We start from the raw sequence: 23247 nt of genomic DNA, 5'->3' as shown, positions 1-23247 counted from the left end.
TGTATCCATTATGAAAATTTTCAAACGCTCTTTCAAGCAAGAACAGCATGCTTTTAGAGTCTTGCGTATGCCATTTATGTGTTCTTCCTTGAGGCCATTGAGATATTGGGAGAAATTGGTTTAAAAGCCATCATTGAAAGGAACAAATAATCTATATTTTGTGCGCTTGTTTTTTGTTCTGATTTTACTTTTGCCCCAGACTACTAACAAAATTCAGTAAAGATAAGCTTTTGAATAAAAATAAGTGTGGCTGTGTTTATTTCAATTACTAAATTCACCAGGAAATGCAGGTTTGTACTGATATTGACATGGTAACCCATTTAGGTAAGAATACTTATTCTCTCACAGTAGAGAGGCATGAAGAAGGCATGGGGCTTGGCACTAGAGGCTTTGCAAGGTGGCCCATCTGCATGTGCATGGTCTAGGAATATAAGGAAATATAAGGAATGTAGGAAAACACCAGGAGATGTTTTATCTCTGCTGATGCAATGAGTCACACCTACTACTTCTTGCATCTGCTTTTGACATTTGACCCTGTGAGTATTACTTCTAGGTCCACAGAATCATCATGCTGCCTCCAAAATTAACAATTAACAATAACTGTTGTATATTGGTTCTAAGGACACACTTTGTCTATATTGGTTGTGGTGGTGGTTACCTGACTTAGGCATTTGTTAAAACTCACAGAACTACACACTTAACAGTGTGAATGCTGCTCTGCATAAATTTTATCTTAATTAAAAATTTTAATCTAGTAGTTACACACACACACACACACACACACACACACACACACAGAGCAATGCATGTATCGATATATACCTAAAACAAATGTGTGTGTATGTGGGTATTCAAAGTCTGCATTTAGTTATTTCTCCTTGCCATAACAGTGAACAGATAAAATTCTACTTTCCTACTTTGGGGTTGATAATTTAATATCTACGTTTTAAAATAAAACACCTGGGTGAAAAGCCTTTAGTCTGATAGAACACTGTAGTTTGGTGTCTCTGAGACTGCCACTGATTTTCTACTGTATTTTTGTGAGTTAATCTTTAAACTGACATACTACTCATTATATTGTACTCGGTTTCAATCACAAACTCTTTGAAAGTTGGAACCATATCATCCATAATTCCTACCTCTTGCTATATCTCCAACACAGTGCCTTTCAAATACTGGATTTATACCGAAAGTCATACTCCTGTAAAAGGTAATGGCTTAAAGGTAGTAGTGCTGTAGTAAGCACTACAGTACAACATACGCTATCAGGGAGTTTTGCTTGTTTGTGTGTTTATAACATAGATGGCAGAAGAAAAACAAGTGCTCTAATGACATGAGTTCTTTAAATTCTTTGGAAATGTCCTTTTGTTGGGCAGGTGGAATGATGTCTCTTCTCACAGTCTCCATTTGGATGAGCCCACTAGAAGGCCTAATTAGCACTAATTCCCATCTCAAACCTGAAGACAAACCGAAAATCTCACTTTAAAAATTTATACTTGTAAGAAGATGCGCCCATCTTTTTCTCCACTTCTCAACTGCCTCCTCACCTTGAGAGAGCAGATGAAATAAAATATGAAAGTGCATTGTTTTAAATTTTAAATATTTCAATATAAACTTTATTTATAAAATCTCTCTTGAATTTATCAGTGTTACAGCTGTGATAAGGATGGGCTGATACCCCACCCTCTTTCTTCCCTCTAATTTCTCCCACAGCCTAGGCATTTTCTAATGTGTAATTTACTGATCCCCCTGATCCTTACGTTTCAGTATTACCCTAACACGGCAACAAAACTTGAGCTGATCTTTCACAACTTGGTTGATACTAATATACATTATCATCAGTGAAATTAGAAGCTCACATCAGGATCATATTCTAAAAGGTAAACATCAAGATTTATTCAATCTAAACAAATACATTTGAGATTAAACACACAAAGTAAATATTGAAATATTTTAAAAATCAAATTCATTGTCCTTATGAAGAAATGTGAAATTGAAACAAGGATTCTGAACAGGGCTTCACCATTTACTTCCTAACCTCTGCGCATTTCAGCTACCTTATATCATTCCTCACTAATGTGATTTCTACCATTGTTAATGACTCAGTGACAAAATGCAAGGCATCAGCAGTGCCAACCAAGACTAATGGAGCATAGATGATGATTTACTTAATTATAAACATGATTTATCACTATGGATGGACTTACTAGTGATCAGTGCCATATCCTTTCGTCCTTGTGAAGCCTACTGATGTGGCCACTACTAATGCTGGTAAACCTGCAAGAAAAACATGGTCAGACTTCACGTTCAGCTGTAACCACTGTGCACTCTGGCTCAAGAAAAGCTAGGACAGACTCAAAATGCTTACATCGAAGCAACTACATTTGGATGAATTCCTTCATAAAGTATGTTTCTATTACAAAATTTCTTTCAAGTACAAAAATATGAGAGCGACAGCTGGGTTTTTAACTCAGTGCACTTCTCTAATGTTGCTAGGTTACCACCACATTTGACATGGGTTTAAAGGAAACTAATAACAGAGATTTAGTATATCTTTTAAGTTATTTTTCCCTAGGGGTTTACACTGTTATAAAGGAAATTTATAGTTATAAAATCAGAAAGGCAAAAAATGGATGTTCTGCTGTGATAGAATATCACAGAAGTGGAACATTTCAGGTGGCCCCATATTGATTCATATCAAGTTGTACTTATTCTAAGACAGAAAAAAGTAAAGCATTCATGTAATTCTTTCTTTATGATTTACTTATAATAACAAGAGTGTAGGGCCAAATTAAGGGCCCTAAGGAGTTAATTTTGGGGCTTCTTGGTCATATTCCTTTTAGCAATCCTGAATGAAGGTCAGAAAATATATGCCAGTTTCGCTTCATGCACTTCTCGGTAGGTATCACTCCACACATTGCTCAGTCCATTTTGGAATTCAACTGCCCGCGTACCTGTGCCAATTCTGACCTAACAGCTTTTAGTTTATGTTTGTCTGAATCATGCTCTCCTTACTCAAGTTCAAAGGAATGCCCCTGTGTTTTGGTGAACAGAGCTCAGTCTAATCCATGCTGTTTAATTATTTTACAAAAATTGTGGTCATGTCTTCTTTTCAGGAAGGTGATGTTTGCCTTTTCAGGTTGAAAATCCATCATCTAATCACCTTCTTGAGTCCCCTCCACCTACCTTCTTTCTTCCTATCATTTTCCCTCCTTCCTGCTATTCTCTTCTGTGATTCTTTTCAAGTGACACCACATTCCTTCATGAGGTTTAATGACAAAAAATATGAAGGGCATCTCAGAGGGACACATCATATTTTTAAACAAATATGGGCCTCTCCCACCCCGTACACACACACACACACACACACACACACACACGGGTATATATAGTTGACTTTTTGACTGATTACATCAAGTTCATTAGAAAAAAATTCTCTTCTGGGTCATAGCTAAAGCATTAATAGTCTTCAACCTGTACAATTTATTGTATTGTATTGTATTGTATTGTATTGTATTGTATTGTATTTATTTGTATTGTAAATACAAATTATTTTCCCAAATTTATTACATTGCACTTTGCTGTATAGAAATTCACATGCCACTAATCTGCCACCTCCCAGAATTCTTGATAGTCTAGCACCATTGCCTTAGCTTTTTTGCTATTCAGAGTAGTTTAACATTATCTGTAAACTTGGAGACCAGCTGTGAGCCCTCTCCTCAAGATTTTTAGTAATGATACAAAATGAGGTAGTTACCATTCTTGAAAACTGCCACTTCTTATACTTAGGTAAAGTCACTTACCTGCATTCTATATTTCTTGGATCTATGGCACTGATTCACGACAAAAGTGTCCCCTGATTCAGTACCAATTTAACTCTAGAAGGTCTTTGTCATGAAATTCAGACAAAAGTTTTATGAAAGTGCAAGTAGAATACATTCTCCCATTTGCCTGTGTAAAGAGCCCTAATATATTAATCCTACTTTTTCCAGTATGAATTATTCTGTTATTGTAATAAGTCCGCTTATTTGTAATTTATCAGCCTCCATCAAGCATCCTATTCTCCAGTCTTCTGGTCCATTAGGTATCTGTGGTATATTTGGTCCAAAATTCCCCATTTTTTTTAGTTCAAGTCTTTCAGGACTCAAAGGCAAAAATGACAAAATCCTGAGGTTTTCTGAAACTAGTTTCTTTAAAGTAACAAATTAATTCTAATTAAACTAATTAATTCTAATTAAACATTAGAATGGGCCTTATGAAATGCATGGATCTTCAAGATGCCCATTTCGTAAGGCAATTTGGCAGAAACTTTTCCTAATAAAGAAAAGCAAACAACGAATTAATTCTCAGTCTGTCAACAATTCTGTTTTTCCTTTGAGGACCCCACACACTAGTCACAAGGTTTCATTCACTCTCTAAGTGGACTTTCTTCCTGTGATGGACAGCTGTAGTCCTTAATTGTTTTAAGCTCTCCTGGAATGGACTTCTCAAAGTTTTCTTGTGGGGAATATGTGACTAGCACCTGTTTTGAGCCCTGAACACTGTAAGACATTTTGCATTTTCAGAATGTATTAGCAGAGAACACTTGGCTGTACTGCCTGTAGCTATCCTAGGCTTCTTCTTACATCACTGCTTAACTGAATGGCTATGTGGTCATCCAATATTTACTCCTTCTTAAAGTTCCAAATGCTCAAAGAATGTTCAAAAATGACCAGCTTCATGTATTTCCACTTCCATTTATCAAATTGGACAAAAAAAAGTAGGTTGGGGATAATCACACCCTATTGCTTCATTATATGTGTTCAAAGTCATTTTAACAACAAGAGCATGAAAGGGCATATTAATATGCTTACCCCATCCAAGGCACAAAAAACGTTTCCTTATAAGCCGGGTCCTAATTTTTCCAGTCACAGCCATATAGGACTGCCACGCCTCAGTTAAAACCCAACAGAACGAAGCCAGGAAGAAAAAGTGCAAAAATGCAGTGGTGGTTGTACAGATGCTCTGTGGAAACAGAAAAGACTCACACTGAATATAGTGGGGGTTGGGGGGTGGGGGGGGGTGGGGGGTAATCTTGTGTCCTCCAGAGGACTGTTCATCTTCAACTCATTGCTTTTATTTCAAATATCTACCTCTCCTGTGTGACAGAGTAATTATTTACAGAAATTAGAAACCCTGCAGTCTTTATGCTGCATATGATATGTATGATAGAAAAAAAGATATGTCCTAATTCCATTTGCATGTTCATTTTTTTATGAGGAGAAGCCTGAATGTAAATTAAAACCCAAGGGAGATTACAATTACTACTTTACTTGGAATTTTTTTTTTCTTGAAATGTAATTATGGGAATGGTCCTATCTTCAGTTTAATTTAAGTTACAGACATCTTGCATAACTCTTTTGGCTACGTTCTCGATCCTTCCATTTTATCTGATAATTCTTTGTTATTTTATCTGTGTTGATGTTAAGATTACAACCCAACAGCCATCCAAAAGGAAAAATTGCTTTTATACAAGTGTGATATTCAAGGTAGAAAAGTATAAAATGAGATTTGGTTAATAGCCTAGTGCAAAAATAACATAAGTATTTTTAAGTACTTAATACATTGTTCTTTATTATTGCATTACAATGTGTTGTATGTAATCAAGTCATTTTGAAAAGTTAATCGAGTCACTGGCAGTACACAGCCATGATTTCATAGATATTTTACTTTACACAAGTTAATCATTCTGAATGTGCCAACCATTAGTTACTCGTGACTCATCTGCGAAGGTGAGCAGCTGAATTTTGGTAGAAGCTGCTCCTTATTTCACTACTAGTATAATGTCTTTGTGTAAATCTTGTTAAAATGCAAGTCTTCATAAATCAGAATCAGTAACTAAACTAAATTTAGTAACTAACTAAACTTCCTCTGTCAGTCTGTCTTGCTATTCCCCAAAACTGAAAAGAGCAAAGCACAGAAGTAGAAAAACAATCATAAAAAAACCTCATTAACAGAGAAATAAAAATACAACTCTCATCTTCCCACCTCCACCCAATACACTGTTAAAGCCAAATGTCTTTTAAATTTTTGGCCCAAATTATTCCTATTATTTGTTTATTCTCTTGAAATTCACCAGATGTTAATTCAACTTTTCAGTTCTTTTAATCCCATAAAAAGAACTTCACCATGCTTATCTCTTGAGGTTGTTTTAAATGTTGAGAGATAGGGGCGCCTGGGTGGCGCAGTCGGTTAAGCATCCGACTTCAGCCAGGTCACGATCTCGCGGTCCGTGAGTTCGAGCCCCGTGTCAGGCTCTGGGCTGATGGCTCAGAGCCTGGAGCCTGTTTCCGATTCTGTGTCTCCTTCTCTCTCTGCCCCTCCCCCGTTCATGCTCTGTCTCTCTCTGTCCCAAAAATAAATAAACGTTGATAAATGTTGAGAGATAATGTACAGAAGCTGAGTAGCACCATGCTAGGCATATAGCAAGTGCATCAACTGATTATGACCATAGTCATCATTATTTTAAAAACAGTACTAAGGTGTTACCAGTTGGTTTTCAGCATGTGATTCCTTATTTCGTGTAGCACTTAAAAATCCTAGGTTACTTATGTTTATCCTCACAAAGATGACAATTCTCAGTATGATAAAGTCATGGATTTCTAGAACCCTTTCCTCATACCTTTACTCCTATTTCAGGCATAATGTAGTCACTTGAACCAACTGTGATTCCTTCTATACTTGAGACATTGAGACTTTTCTTTCAGGTAAGGGTTTAAATATCTGCAGGCTGACTACTTTTGTTCACTCCTGATCTACGGTTCCTGATCCCAATCTGAATTTCAAAGATAACTCTTCCATTTAATACCCATTGTTACACTTTCTAATTCACCTGTCATTTCCTTCCACCAGTTGGTCCCATCTCAATTGTATGTGCTAGCAAAATTATTCCTTCCCCATTTTAAACTATCAATATAAGGTTGTATAAAACAATGTAAAAATATTGCAATATTAAATGCTAAGTACTAGATGCACTGAGATTTTATAAGAAATAATAAAATGCTCAATGTGTCAATACAGAGACTTTTAATTTGCTCTTTCTATATTATGTTTGTTGCTTTGGGACTCTCTGTTACACACTTTAATTCTAATACAAATTGAAATGGATGCCATTTGGGGCTACTGACATTTATCTCAATAATTCATGTCTCTCTAGACAAGAATATGGCCACAGTATGCATGGAAAATGTGTAGTAACTAGAGAACTAAGACCCATTTTTATGAGCAATCGCATTCTACTATAATGAGATGAATATTCATATATGTCTAGAAACTGCTCTATGAAGGAAAGCTGTCTCAACCCAAAGAATGTATATATATGGAAAAAGTGGTCTAAAGTCACAAAACTTATCTTATGTGAAGAGTACAACAAAATCTATGTTCCTGAAAATAAAGAGAGAGCTAATTTTTCTTCATCATATGAAGAATCACTATAAACTCAGACATTGCACATGAGACACACAATGTTTCTGATAGATTCGATAAACTGTCTTTTTAAGATACAACTTTTATAATAGCAATTTTCAAATAAACTATTTTCCACATGTGTCATCTCAGTTTCCACATGAGTAGCCTTTCTAATATTCAGGGTTCAGGATTCCTTGATTTCCTTTTTCCACATAACCTATATCCCACATTGACCATCTCTTGGATCCCCTCAGTACTAGAGACTTTTACATTTAGAAATCTCACTCTGGTTCTATTTTTCTATAAGCAGATTTATATACTGTCATCTGTTTCATTTTCCTACTACTGGACTCACTGTCATGACCTCCAGTCTTACAGCCTCTCCTTATTCACCTGTGTGTCTACTTTTGACTCCCACAATAAGTGAGTCTTGACAGCTTGCCATTCCAAACATGAGACTCACTAGCACCTCAAGTTCATCATCCAATTCTTCTGCTACACCTGCCTTGCCGAATCTCAATTTGGTCCTTTACATGTGCTGAGTGTGGTTGACAAATATTACAAAACTTGAAAAGGTATTTAAATTGGCAAACTGACCACTGTTCATACCTGTCACCCTCATGTATATTATTCACCCCAAATCCTCAGGGATAATAGAAAAGATTTCATAAAATTAAAGAAAAGAAGTATAAACTGTGGTAGAGATTGTGAGAAATACCTAAAAAACGAGCAGATGATGGCAGACAGAAGGATACCCCAGCTCAAAGCTACACATAAGGAGCAGAGATGAAGACATGGAAATAGGGGAGTAAGATACACAGATGACACACAGTTCTAACATCTGTTTGAAACTACGTTCAGAAGGAAAAAATAGAGACAATTTCAAGGAAAGGCAGCATTTAAAGAAATATTATGGAAAAACTTCTCAGAACTTCAAAGATCCTCTGGTCTAAAGGATAAATTGAAGATAACGCACACACACCCCTAGTTACAGTGTGATGAAATTTGTGAAGATCAACGATAAAGAGAAAATCTTAAAAAGGTGTCAGAGTCAAAAGAAAAATTACTTACAAAGAAATAATCAAGTTGGCATCAGACTCCTTGTGAACAACCCAGGATACAAGATGACAAGTAGAATAATACCTTCAGCATTATAAGGGAAAATAACTTTGAAGATAGATTTCTACACCCAGCAAAACTATTATTCAAGTGAGAGGCAGAAATAAATATATTTTTATAATTAAAGGAACCTTGAAGTTTACTACTTCAGGATTCTCTCTGAGAGAACTGGTAGACAACATAAGCTAATAATAAGAAGAAATCCAGGAGGAGGGAATAGGATAAAAGAGGTAATGGGCAGCAAAGAGAGTGATGAAATACATTAAGTCTAAAAAAATGTTTATTTAAAAGCTTAAATATATTTTAATTTTAAAAATATGGCCACATGTATATAAAATTCAAAATGATAGTAATGAGGGTTAAAAGGTGAGAGAAAAGTTGCAAGGGATTGGGGGAAAATGAAAGTATGCTAAGCCTTTTTTTTGTTCTCAGGAATATTAGAGATACTAATTGACTCGAGATGTTAGAAAAATACGCTTGAACATGTATATTAACAATGTTAAGGTAACCACAAAGAGGTACAAACAAATAATATATTTGTAAAATAGTAGAGGAAAAATAGAACTAAGAAAAAAATTATCAGCCTAATAAAAGGCAGGAAAAAGAACAAAAACAAACTAGAAAATATGATAAATAAAAAAATAACAAAAATAGTTCCAAACATATACAAAATTATAGAAATGGGAATGTTTTAAATTCATTAGCTAAAAGTTATGGACTTTTTTAAAAATTTTATTTCAGAAGGAGAACGTTTGAGTAGGGTAGAGGGGCAGGGGCAGGGAGAGAGAATCTTAAGCAGGCTCCACACCCAGCACAGAGCCCAATGTAGGGTTCAATCCCACAACCCTGGGATCATGACCTGAGCCAAAATCAAGACTCAAACACTGAACTGACTGATATACCCAGGCACCCAAAAGTTAAGAACTTTCATATAGGATAAAAAAAATCAAAATCTAGTAATTTATTTACAAGAGACATAGCTCAAACCTGATGACACAGGAAGACTGGGAATAAAAAGATAAAAAGAGCTATATTAAGCAAATGCTAATATGCAAAAATCAGATGTCACAATGTTAATATTGAAAAAAAGCATTAAAAGAGATGAAGGACTTTTCATGCTGATAAAAGGAGTAGGTGATAAAGAAGTTTCCAAAGAACACATCTCTGTGAAACTAATAAGAATTTTTCAAAGTGTGTGAAACAAAACCAGAGAAAACTACAAGAAAAACTGTCAAACTAGGTTTATAATGAAAGACAACATACAGCTTTCATAAAGCCACAGGAAATTTGGGCTCTTTCCATAATTTGGCTATTGTTGATTAATGCTGTTATAAATATCAGGGTGCATGTATCCCTTCAAATTAGTATTTTTGTATAATTTGGGTAAAAGCCTTGTAGCACAATTCCTGGATCCCAAATGCCCATCATATGATTAATGGAAAGATGTGGGGTACACACACACACACACACACATACACACACACACACACACACCATGGAATAGTACTCAGCCATAAAAAAAGAATGAAATCTTGCCATTTTAAAGGACATGGATGGAACTAAAGAGTATTATGCTAATTGAAATAAGTCAGTCAGAGAAAGACAAAAACCATGTGATTTCACTAATATGTGGAATTTAAGAAACAGAACAAACTTGGTGGTGGGGGAAGAGAGGCAAACCAAGAAATAGACTGTTAACTCTAGAGAACAAACTGATAGTTACCAGATGGGAGGTGGGATGATGGGTTAAACAGGTGATGAGGATTAAGGAGGGCACTGTTGTGATAAGCCCTGGGTGTTGTATGGAAACAATGAATCACTAAATTCTGCACCTGAAACGATTACACTGTATGTTAACTAACTGGAATTTAAATAAATAAATAAATAAATACATAAATACATAAATACATAAATACATAAATAAATAAATAAATAGTAACAGTTATATACAGATACACAGAGTCACAGGAAAAGTGGAGAAAATGATAACATGGAATATTATAATAACAAAGTGATTCATCTTTCTTTGATTAATTACTACATGTAAGAAACAGAGCATGTGCAGCTCTTTAACATACAAAATACAGAAGTTAACTACTCCTAAGAAAGTAAAATAAAATAAATTTGAGGAAGTTTATTGCAGGGCATTTTTTGCAAACAGCAATATGATAAAATTATAAATCAAAAACTAAAAATTATAATACTGTACCTCTTAGGGTAAAAGCTTTTAAATAGTTCATGAATTAAAGAGAAATTGAAACATAAATTATAAACTAGTTAGAACTGAAAAACTAGGCAATATATATTTACATCAAAATTTGTGAAATTTTGCTATGATAGTACTCAGGATTATTAAAGCCTTACATAGAAAAATAATAGAAAATGAAAATTAATAGGCTACTTAAAGAAATCAGAAGAAATGTAATACAGACAAAACCAGAAATTAATAAAGTGTGAATAAAATATACAATAAAGTTAACCTAACCTAAATAACCTGAAGTTAATAAAACTGAGGATAATTTAAAAGGCCAATAAAATAGGTAAACCTTTGGCAATTGTGACCTTTTTAAAAGATGGAGAGGAGACAAATAACATTAGAAATCAAAAAAGTTATTAAAAGTATCATAGAAGAATATGTACTATATACACATGAAATTGAAACCTATATAAAATGGACATTCTTCTAGAAAAACAATCAAAATTGGCATGAGAGATAAAAAATAATTTTGGATAAAATTAAGAGGTAATAAAGGAAATAATCCTCCAAAAATGACAAAAACTTCAGAAAGATTTACAAGCAAATTCTCCCAATCTTAAGGAATATATAATCACCAGTTAATAAGACATTTCCAGGAAAAAGAAAAATACTAAAAGATTGATTCATTTTAGAAGGTTTGCATAACACTGACACCAAAAAGAACAAGAAAACTGTAAGCCACTTTAATTTATCTACATAAATGAGGAAGTATTAAGTAAAAGATCAAACCCAGAAGTATAGTAAAAGTGTAATAAATCATTATCAAGTAAGAGTATGTCCACTAATGCAGGATGATTTTACATTAAAAGTGACCTCCATATAATGTATTTATTATAATAGCAGATTAAAGAAAAAAATGTGATCATATCAAAATATGGGAGAGAACTTGTTAAAATTCAAAACCCAATTGTCACTTAAAAAATCTTTATTGCAAATTATGAATAGAGAACATTCTTAATAAAGATTATCTCTCCAAAACTTATGACAAAAAACATATTTAACAGTGAAATATTAGAAGAATCCCCATCAATTATGAATAAAAAAAAGTAGGTCCATCATGACCTCTACTATTCTAAATTGCACAGATGGTCCTCACCAAAACAATACAAGAAAAAGCAATAGGAAAGGAAAAGACAATACTGTCATCATTGTAGAAATATATCTCCTTACTGAAAACAAAAATACTTATTCAAAGGAATACATGCACCCTGATGTTTATAGTAGCATTATCTATAATAGCCAAATTATGGGAAAAGCCAAATATCCATTGACTAATGAATGGATAAAGAAGATGTGGTATATATACATTAGACACATAATGGAATATTACTCAGCCATAAAGAAGAACGAAACCTTGGCATTTGCAAAGATATGGATGGAGCTAGAGAGTAATATACTAAGTGAAATAAATCAGTCAAAGAAAGCCAAATCCCATGTGATTTCACTCATATCTGGAATTTAAGAAACAAAACAAATGATCTTAGGGGAAAAAAGCGAGAAACGCAAACCAAAAAACAGACTCTAAGCTATAGAGAACAAGGTGATGGTTACCAGAGGGGAAGTGGGTGGGGATATGGGTTAAATAGGTGATAGGAATTAAGTAATGCACTTGTGATGAGCACTGGGTGTTGTATGTAAGTGTTGAATCACTAAGCTGTACACCTGAAACTAATACTCCTTGTATGTTAACTGGAATTTAAGTGAAAACTAAAAAAATAAAAAGAAATATATCTCCTTATTAGGAAACCCAAGAGGATCTATTTTTAAACTATTAGAAATAATAAGAAGAACCAAAAAAGTAGCTAGATACAAGGTAAATACACAATAATTACATTTCCTGCACACTGAGATCAATATACAAAATTAATTTTTCTATACATTAACAATATCCATTGGAAAATGTAATACAAAATTCTAATTAATTATGACAACTTTATCTCTCTTCTCCCTCTCAAACCATGTTAGAATGACCAAGTGTTTAAGCCACAGGATAAAGAATAGACAGTAGACAACAGTGAACTCAAGATGTTCGCAAATTCAGATGTTGAGGGAAGATGGCATAACTGACTTACAGTAGAAGAGAATGTTGTAGCCTAAGTGCTTATAGAGTGTGGGAGGTGGTGAAGGAAATATTGATAGTAATGGACCCAATTCACTCTGCAGGCCTTCAAAAGGTTATAATATTTGGAAACAGAAGGAGGACCCAGGTTTGCATGGGGCTGAAAAAGAGAGAGGTTGGTTGAAAAATCTATATACAAAATAGCTGAAATTCTGTGTTTCCTCCCCAACTTAATGCAGTCCAGCACTGTCACAAGGAGGTTAAGTCGCTGGAAAATTGAATGGGTTGGGTTCAGAACATAAGCATCAGTCTCATTAACAGGTAGGTGTACAAGGCAGATACAAGTGTAAATATTAAACAATAAGCACTCTCCTCTCATTTTTCCCTTACTTCTGCTCCCAGAATGCCAAGTCAGAGATTAAAATTCACCCCCAGAGAGGGGGAGGAATCTTCATTGCTGGCTCATCCAAGAGGAGCACACTGTGAAATCTGTTTCTTTCTCCTTTCTTTCCTTCTTTCCTCCCTCTCAACCAACCTCCCTCCCTTCCTTCCTTCCTTCCTTCCTTCCTTCCTTCCTTCCTTCCTTCCTTCCTTCCTTCCTCTTATCAGGGTGAAATCTACCTTTCAATAAGTCCATCTGTCTATATAGAACTTCAAGTCACTTTTTAGGGCCTTGCTTTTATATATGAACACACAGATAATTGAGAAAATCTTCCAACATGGAAAAAAAAAGGTCAAGGAAAGAAAAAATAGGGTACTAAGGAGAGACAATAGAGGTAACAGAAAAATAAAAATTTCATAAAAGTCTAAGTTCTTCAGAAACTGTGAAAAGAAATTGCATCTATAAAACAAAATCACTAGGGAAAGATTATCAGATAAAAGAATAGGTCCTATTTGTAATGACAATATAAAGTATAAAACGACTCAAAAACATTTAACAAATATGTGCAAGAGCTTCATGTAGGTAACAAAACAAGACATAAGTAAATGGAAAATATATTATGCACATGAATTGGAGGCTCAACGTCATATAAGTGTTATTCTTTCCCAAAATGCAGTTCCCATCAGATCTTAATTTTTTTTATTTATTTATTTATTTATTTATTTATTTATTTATTTATTTATCAAAATAAGTCAACTCTAAGTCATAGAGAAAACCAAATACAAAGAAACAGTCCAAAAAGTCTAAAATTAAGAAAGAAGCATAGAGGGTTTTCCTAATGATGTAAAACAGAATAATATGTAGTCAGATGATTATCATCCCTGTTTTGCACATGAAGGTTTGGAGAGACTAAGTAACTTGTCCAATGTCTCCTGATTGATCAGTGAGGAGGAGGAGTTAAAACATGGTTTCTGCCTCCAGGTCTTGTGTACTTCCTTAACCACCTCACTCTGCTTTCTAACAATATTTTTTGCACACCCATAGTCTAATCTTCAAAATCATTTTTATCCCCTCATTTTCCTCCTTAGTCTAAAATCAGATAACCTTGCCTTCAACATTACTGATGAGGTACAGGCTACCCATATTGTTGAGATCTTCATATTCCCTGTGCTCCTTACTTTGAAATTTCTCCCTTAATTTCATCTATTGCTTTCTCCTTTCCAAAGTAGAACCCTCCCCTTCCAGGAGATGGTATAAGAGAACTGAGACAGGTCCCTGGAGTCACACTGTGGGTTCATACCCTCACGGCTGCATTTACTGTTTGTTACTTAAAATCTCCTTGCCTCTCTCTCCTAATTATAAAAATGAGCATGATAATAGCATCTACCTCATAAGGCTGTTGTAAAGATTAAAGGTCATTATACATATAAGCTTGATACATAGCAAACACTCTTGATCCTATATTTGGTCAACTGTATACTCTCCTCCTTAGTTAGTTCCCATGTTCCTATATACATAATCTCTTAGCCTACAAATCTGTTGAAATCTATCTTTATCCACTCACGCACCCAACCAACCATTCAGCCTTCTTTTATTGGTTTATTCACACTGATTCTCATTGGGTTGTTCTCTTTCTTTCCAATCGTGGTCAAATTTCTTGAAGGGCTAAGCTAACCATCAACTTCTTTACTACCAACGTACACATTTTTTGTCTATCTAGCATCTCCCCTAAATTTCTTGCTTACAGGAATCACCCATGGCTTTCTAATTTCCAAATCTAATAAATAGAAGTTTCTTAGTTTGCCCCCAAATACTTTGGACCTTAACATTCTCACATATGTTATGAGATTTTTCCTCTATGATATTTAAAGATTTCCCTAGCTCTAAAATTCTACAATATCATGAATACTATCTAATTAAAAGTCTAACTGAGCTATTCATGTCTTCTAGAATTAATTTTGGCAACTTATATTTTCCCAGAAAATTATCCATTTCATTTATATTTTCCAATGTCTTACTATACAGTTGTATATAATGTTCTCATAAATTTTAATACTATTTTTTACTTCTAAGTTTGCTTATCTATGTTTCCTATTTCTTATTTAGTTTATCAAAGACATCTGTTTTACTAATTTATTTCAAATCTTAATGATTCCTTAAGTCCAACTACAAAAATATTATTACATTATTACTGGGATGAAACTTTTAAAGTGTAAAATATAACTATTCTTTTCATTTGGCAGACTTTCAAGGATTCTAAGAACAAAATACTATGTTTACCTTATTCCCAACCTTCAAATAAATCAAAGAGTGTTAGCATTTAAAAATAACCAATCGTAGGCAACAATTATGTAAACATTTCAAAAAACAAAAGAGAAAATGCTTTTGATGAGATATATATTAAAAAATTCCATGGAATATAAAATTCAGAAAAGCTTGCTTTTGCTAGAAATATGGAAAACAGAATTTTGAGATGAAGCACTTAAGGAGAATATTTAGAAACTCTCAAACAGTATCAATATCTGCATACTTTAATTACAGTATTTATGGAGAAATCAAAAATTACCAAAATTACTGCAACATTTAACAATCTTAGACAAACAAATCATTCTTTCATATGAAGCAATTCTTATTTGAATTATTTAGATAATTTTCTCCACTCACACACTAATTTGTCTAGAATAAATAACCAGACAACATGACTATAGTCAACACTACTGTATGACATATGTGAAAGTTGAGAGTAAATCTTGAGTTCTCATCATAAAGAGAAATATTTTTTCTTGTTTTCTTTCTTTTCTTTTTATTGTATCTATATGAGCAGATGGATGTTGGCTGAACCTGTTGTAATCCACTTCACAATATATGTAAACCAATTATGCTGAATGGCTTAAATTTATACAGTGATGTATGCTATTAATAAAACTGGAAAAAGTAAATTATAAATACGTATGCCTTGCTATTTATATTGAATAAAACATGTACAAGAATAAAAGAATAAAAGTCTGAGATGCACCTGTAACTCCTTACATGTGAATGATGCCATGGGAAGAAACTCTGGTGTATCACCACAGTGATTTCAAAGACAGGTTTTTTTTTTTAATTTTTTTTTTTACGTTTATTTAGTTTTGGGACAGAGAGAGACAGAGCATGAACGGGGGAGGGGCAGAGAGAGAGGGAGACACAGAATTGGAAGCAGGCTCCAGGCTCTGAGCCATCAGCCCAGAGCTCGACGCGGGGCTCGAACTCACGGACTGCGAGATCGTGACCTGAGCTGAAGTTGAACGCTTAACCGACTGCGCCACCCGGGCGCCCCTAAAAACCACTTTTTTTGAAAAATGTGAATAGGCAGTTATTAGTGCAGCCTTTAAAAAAACTGTCTTTGAGGGGCGCCTGGGTGGCTCAGTCGGTTAAGCGTCCGACTTCAGCCAGGTCACGATCTCGCGGCCCGTGAGTTCGAGCCCCGCGTCAGGCTCTGGGCTGATGGCTCAGAGCCTGGAGCCTGTTTCCGATTCTGTGTCTCCCTCTCTCTCTGCCCCTCCCCCGTTCATGCTCTGTCTCTCTCTGTCTCAAAAATAAATAAACATTAAAAAAAAATTTAAAAAAAGTGGTTTTTATAGGCTTAAAATAAAATTACTGTAAGAGTGAAGTAAGGTAACAGGTAAAAATGGCTTGCACAAAGATAACATATAACTTCACATCTAGTAAGCACTCAATAAAAAATACTGTTAATAATAAGGTCATAATTAAAAGCTTAGTCAAATACATGGGTTGATTTTTATTTGGCAAAACAAACATAATTGAAAATGTTTGAGATTATGTTTTAAAGGATGACAAAAAACTAACTTATCAAGTTACTACTCTGCCTTAAACATCAATTTTGCAACAGTGCTTCAAGGTAAATATTTTATAAATTAGGAAAAGAAGCTCAGAGAGATTAAATAACTTAACTGAAGATACACAGGAAGCAAATGAAGCAGCATGCCCTCTTTCCATTACAACATGTTGTCCTTTGCTGTGAAGGGCCCTGATTTTGCTGATGTTTATATTTATATGGTTATACTATACTATATACTATATATATAGTATAATTGCAAGCCAGTGCAAATCTTTTTGAAATAGCCATATATAGATGGTAATAAATAGATGTTATTATATAGAAGCAAAAACCATATTAAATTATTAGTCTTTTTTTTCCCCAAATCACCACCAACAGAAGAATGCACCATTTAAAAGCATAGTTTTGGTTACATGGATTCCATCAACACATGTGCAAATGTACTTTGAGGTTATGTGGATAGAGCACCTCAATCCCAATGAGATGGATCGTTAAAACCAGTGTGCATTGTGACCATAAGCTCCATCATTTCATAAAATTAAATTAAAGGTTTTATTATATTAAGACTTTAATCAGAGCTTTCTGTTAATGTCACTTCATTCAACCCCCTTCATCCCCTAGCTGCTGTGACATGCAAGATCAACAGCAATGTCATTTGTAGACAACTGACAAATATCTCTCGTAGACCCCAATATTTAGCCTGTAAATTTTTCCTCTTGGATATAATGCAAAATATAGATAGAAGAAATATGATAGGCTTTAGTTTAATCTTGAAAACTCTTGGTTTTTCATTAAAAAGTTGCAATATTTGCTCAAAAACTGTGGCACAAAACTATGATAAGGAAACATTATTATCTCTCTGAGCCACCTTTCTTTTTTTTAAAAAAAATTTGAAAAACAGAATTGCTAATATAAAGTCATGTATGATAGGAAATAGTTAATAAATGAAGAAACACAAATAGTTGCTAAATGGGAGTACCTCAAACAATAACAATCCTTATTTGCTAGTACTATTAAAAAGAAAGAAATACTAGATAGAAGTCAATAGAGATAAAAATCTGTTTCACAGATGTCAAAAATATGTATCTTGCAGAAAACATGTTCATATTTTGAAGACCTTGGAAAGTTTGTCACACATAACAGGAAAATCTGAGTCTTTGAAATGTGTCCTTTGGGAATCCAAACATTTGTACATCGTACACAGCAGATGCTTCATTATACACTGTTATCTCCAGGCTTAGAAAATAACAATTTTATTCAAAATGAAATATAATTAAGGCACTTGCTAAATAAGGCCAAGAGTTCAACTAAAGCTTTACTAATAATTTAGAAACTTCAAAATGTATTATAAGCTCTAAGATACCTCTAGGAACTGATTTACACTGTGTTCTATAACTGAAGAGAAAATCAAGTGTCAGTGGACTTATATCCTCTGGTGTAATTAAGCACCATATATAGTCACTCAGAAAGGAAGAATAGCAATGGAAACATTAAGTTGCCTTAAACTTGTATGACGCAGAACAAACAAAACTCTGTAGCTCTGTTGCTGGGGTTTCTAGACAAAATATTTCTTTGAAGAATTGAAAGGTAAAGGGAAGTTAACGCTTTAATATCAAGAAGACATTTGATTATTCTATTTATCAAGTTTAATCAACAGTTAGACTTGGTGTCACAAGATTATTTCAATGAAATGAAAACAGTTTTTGATTCAGAGGCAGCATATTATGAAAAGGTCCTAGACTTTAGAAGCAGGCTAGTACTTCTCAACCATGGTTGCACGGTGGTATCACCTGGGGAGCTCTAAAAAATGTGTATCTATTAGAGTTCTCCCCTAAGATCTGATCTGTTCATCAGTCTAGGGTGGAGTTTGAGCATTAGAATTGCTAAAGCTCTCCAGGTGATTCTAATGTGCAGTCAGGATTCACAATCAGCAATTTGAACCATCAGAGACTGACTCCTTGCAATGGAAGTTACCAAATGTGTGACCTTGCACAAATTATTTACTTCTCACAGCCTTGAAGTCTTTCATCTGTCCGATAAGAGTGAAAGTACTACATAGGATTACCTTAAAATTACATATAATAAATGTAAAGCGATTAGTTCTCACTAGGCTCTAAAAAGTATTAAACAATAATGACTATTTATGCAAATTTTCAACCCATTAGAGTAACTTATCTAGTCTTAGCTAGTTCCTAAAATTCTGGAAAGAGCAATGAAAATGGAGCCCTCTGCTATGCATTCATATTTTAATTTAGAATGTCATTAGAACTGGTAGAATTCTTTATAGAACCTGCTATGGAAAAAGAATCAAATAGCCACCAATGAACAGTGCGGGGGGTGGAACGGAGCAAAAACAGAGTAATGCTGGCCTTGATGTTATTCTGGTAGAAGGCAGATTATCATCTGATCCTATCCTCTGGATTTCTCCAGATACCTGAGGAGAAATACCTAGTGTGGAACAACCACAACAGTTGAATTGTGCTAGATGTGATCACTGGGCCAGAGTTACAGGACGCTGGACATGATAATTTAAGATCTCAAAGAACTTCTACTCCAAAACAAAAATGTAAATCCTGAGATTGAATAGTTCCATTTGTGCTTACCTTTCAAATCCCTAATTGCTTATCTCTGAGCCACACAACCCCAGATATTTCAAACCCAGCATATTTAAAAATGAACTTTTCACCCTCTCTCTTAAGCTAGCTTCTCATTTTGTGTATTGACTCCACTGACCTCTCTATTTTCTTGGCCCTAGATGGGGCCATCACTCACTCCCTCATGAGCTATTAGTGACAGAGGGAGATTTCTGTGGAGACCACCCTTCTATTGGTCCTACCTCCTTTGGCAAGAATCAAGTGAAGCTCCTGAGCTAAGTATGGCAAGATGTTACCACTATCTCCCCTCTACAATGAAAGAAAGATCTTAGAATATATCTGGCATATACAAATAATAAATATGAGTCATAGTTATAAGTATTTTTATAATCATTACAAAAGGATATGGGTACAAGATTTACTTTTACAATGAGAAATACTAAAGTATGTTTAAATGTTAAGAGTCAAGTAAAGAAAGTATGAATCAGGAGAGAGAACCAATTGCATCAAGTACAGAAGATATGTGATAAAAATAAAACCTGAAGCACATGAGAAGAACTAGGCTTTGATAAGAAGAAAGTCCTCTCTTGACTTAACACATGTAGGAAGTAACAAATATTAGGTGAAAATGTAGATAAGGTAGCATACTTTGTGGTGGGAAGGTAACATGATGGCTACCAAATTCTCTTTGGAGTAGGAGTTGAGTCCATTGTTAAAGTTAAAAATGTTGGAGGGCAATCAGTGGTTTGGGTACATTTGAACACACAGGAAATTCTTTTTGTTGAGAATTGGAAAACCTGGTAACATGGAATTTCCAGGCAGCACTGAAGGGTCCATTGAGCTGAGTAATCATGCATATTAACAGCTCAAAACCAGAGACCTATAGTACAAACCTCCATCCACCTCGGAAATCACAAATTCTAGTCCCGTGAAAAAAATAAAGAAATACTGGTTTTGCTATTTTTCTGTGAGGCGTTTTCTCTGGGTTCTTGTTGTAATGGATATCTAGTATATGGTTCTATTTTCTTCCCCCTCTGACTACTCATGACACACTCTGCCTAAGAAGACAAACCCACTCTATGGAAACAATGGAAGCTACTCCAAAAACAAATCAAGATTTCAGTCCATTGGTTGGGAAATGCTGAAATCACATTGTAGCAAATCCCTTATTCTGAAGCAAGACTGAAGAAGTGTCTCAAACTGCTACTTACCTTTTAATAAACAATTACCTTTGAAAGTTTAGAACCCTGCCAGGCTAGATGCTCAGTTTCTCAGCAGGTGGGACAGATGACTATGGTCAGAACACTATAATCCAGATTGGACAAAAATGACAGATGGCAAAACAAACTATTTCTAGTATCATTACTTTTACAAGCAATTCCTATAAATACCTTTTTGGAAAACATTTATTGGAAAAGAACAGCTTAGTCCAGTCAAATCCAACGTGATCTTTTTTCTTTACCATGTCTTAACAGGTATTGTCACTGAGGAATTTAGGGTCAAAATATTTACTGAGTACCCAGTGTATGAAAAATCCTGTATCAAATCCTGAATCAAAGTTTAAACATTTTACACAAAACCATAAAAATTACATAAGCACAAAAACACATTTGTAAGCAATTATGACATATGAATGTGTTTAAAATGGATTACTGGAATGAGTAAAGTCAAGAAGATAAGGATATTTTAAACTCTGACTTTATTTTTAATAAAAAAGATTCCTGAAATTTATTTTATCAATATAAAATAGAACTAAATTTTATTAGTATAATTTACTTTTAAATCCAGAGTCTAATTGAGACCTCGAACTTTGTTTAGAAATGGTGACAGCTGGATCACATGGTTTCTTGGTTGATCCCTAGCTTTATTATTAAGCTCCTTTGATTTAGTACAACATGTCATCCTTTATACCATTTCCTCTTATCATATGTAAAATTTTTATTACAACCAAAACAGAAAAAAGTGTCAAGAGGAAAATAGAAGCAAAATCCCAAAGACCATTATGTCCAAAATAGATTTTACCAAATATTTTAAGTATAGTCTTCTTTTCTTATATCATGACTTTAAATTATACAGTTTAAAGTAATGTGGATGAGCTGAGAAACTCCCTCCATTCTTACCCACAAGCATAACAGTAGTGTAGAGAGAGAAAGAAAGATCTAGGCCCAAGGTTGACGGGGAGAGGGTGAGGAGGGGTGGAGAAGAAGTTGAAATGTGTTCCCAGGCTTCTCTAGAGAGCTATAATTTCATTCTCCTCATTTTAAGAGGGTGAAAACTGTTCCTCTCACCCCACCTCCAACCTTGCCTCTTTCTATTTTTCTCCATACATTTTTGCCTTCTGAGAAGAGGCGTGGCAGTAGTCAAAGTTAGTATTGGAGCAAGAAAGAGAGAAGAAAGAGAATCCAATTACATCCAGCAACCTGTCCTCCTACTTTGACCACAATGTCTTAATGCCAGGATTCCGCAAGGAAGAGAGCTTTGTTAAGAATCGACTTGATTCAAATGAACCAAATACAGTACTTTATAAACAACTGAATCATTTCAAATCAAGCTAATATTATATAAATAATATCTGTCTTTTCCAAGTATCTACTTATTTATATCATTCAGTTCAATATGAATATGCCAAATGTATATTTGTGAAAGGAATCAGATTATGATTCATGTTCAGTTCTCAATTACAGCCTCTCAATGCATGAAATACTCTCTTGTAGTAAATGAAGCACTTTGAGAGGAGTACACATTCTTTCAGGTTTCTAGGATCCCATTTAATACATGACTATAGCACATAATGATTGTATCTCAGAATAATACATCTTTTTTTCCTCCGTGAATTCAAAATCACTTTCTCTTGTATTATCCTATTATCTGTTGGAAATTCCTACTCTTATGCTTATTTCATAGATTAAAGTTGGTTAGGGTCAGGTTTGTTTTCCTTTTTTAAGTCCAGTGGAATACCTAGCATGCAAATTTTATCCTGTAAATATTTGTTGGATTAAAAAATTAAGAAAATAGCTCTGTTAGTAATGATTTCAAAGGAGGTTTTGATCTGACTATACATGCTATTGCTTCATGTAATTAAGTATGAGAAATTCTTCATCATTGTTGTAGAGATGCCTAGATTGCCCAATACTCGCTCGCTCCTTGCCCACATAACACAACCTTAAAAAAAGAAGTAATATCTGGGCACGTGGGGACCCAGAATAAAAACTGAATTTCCCATCCTTTCTTTTAAGGTCATATGATTAAATTATTACCAAGAGAAGATTAACAAGAATAGTATGGAAAACTTCGGAAAGTATCTTTTTCATGTTTCCCTTTTTCCTGTTTGTTATGAGATGGAACGTTTACATGATGGCTGGAGCTGGAACAGCCATCTCGGACATGAGGTGGAAACTACAAGTTTAGTTCGGAAGAAAAAAGTCAGGGTCCCTAATGACCAGGGAACTGCCTACACTTAGGTGAGCAAGAAATAAGATTTTACCATTTTTAAAATCTTGTTGGGGCACCTGGTTGGCTCAGTTGGTTGAGTGTCTGACTTTGACTTGGGTC

General features: G+C 34.4%; 1 protein-coding gene across 4 annotated transcripts in view; it reads right to left on the bottom strand.

The window, feature by feature from the left end:
- The window catches only part of ADGRB3 (adhesion G protein-coupled receptor B3), a 728500-nt gene that overhangs the window by 64334 nt on the left and 640919 nt on the right, over positions 1–23247 (bottom strand). For all 4 annotated transcript variants that reach the window (XM_011282405.4, XM_011282404.4, XM_006931831.5 and 1 more), the window contains 2 exons: positions 4854–5004; positions 2208–2277 (listed from right to left, as the gene is read on the bottom strand). In XM_011282405.4, the coding sequence (XP_011280707.1) occupies positions 2208–2277; positions 4854–5004 (221 nt within the window). The remainder of the gene's footprint in view (positions 1–2207; positions 2278–4853; positions 5005–23247) is intronic.

This window comes from Felis catus, chromosome B2, assembly GCF_018350175.1.
Source record: "Felis catus isolate Fca126 chromosome B2, F.catus_Fca126_mat1.0, whole genome shotgun sequence".
Taxonomy (NCBI): Eukaryota; Metazoa; Chordata; class Mammalia; order Carnivora; family Felidae; genus Felis; species Felis catus.
The sequence above is the reverse complement of the archived record's forward strand: the minus strand, read 5'-3'. Positions and strand labels throughout refer to the sequence as shown.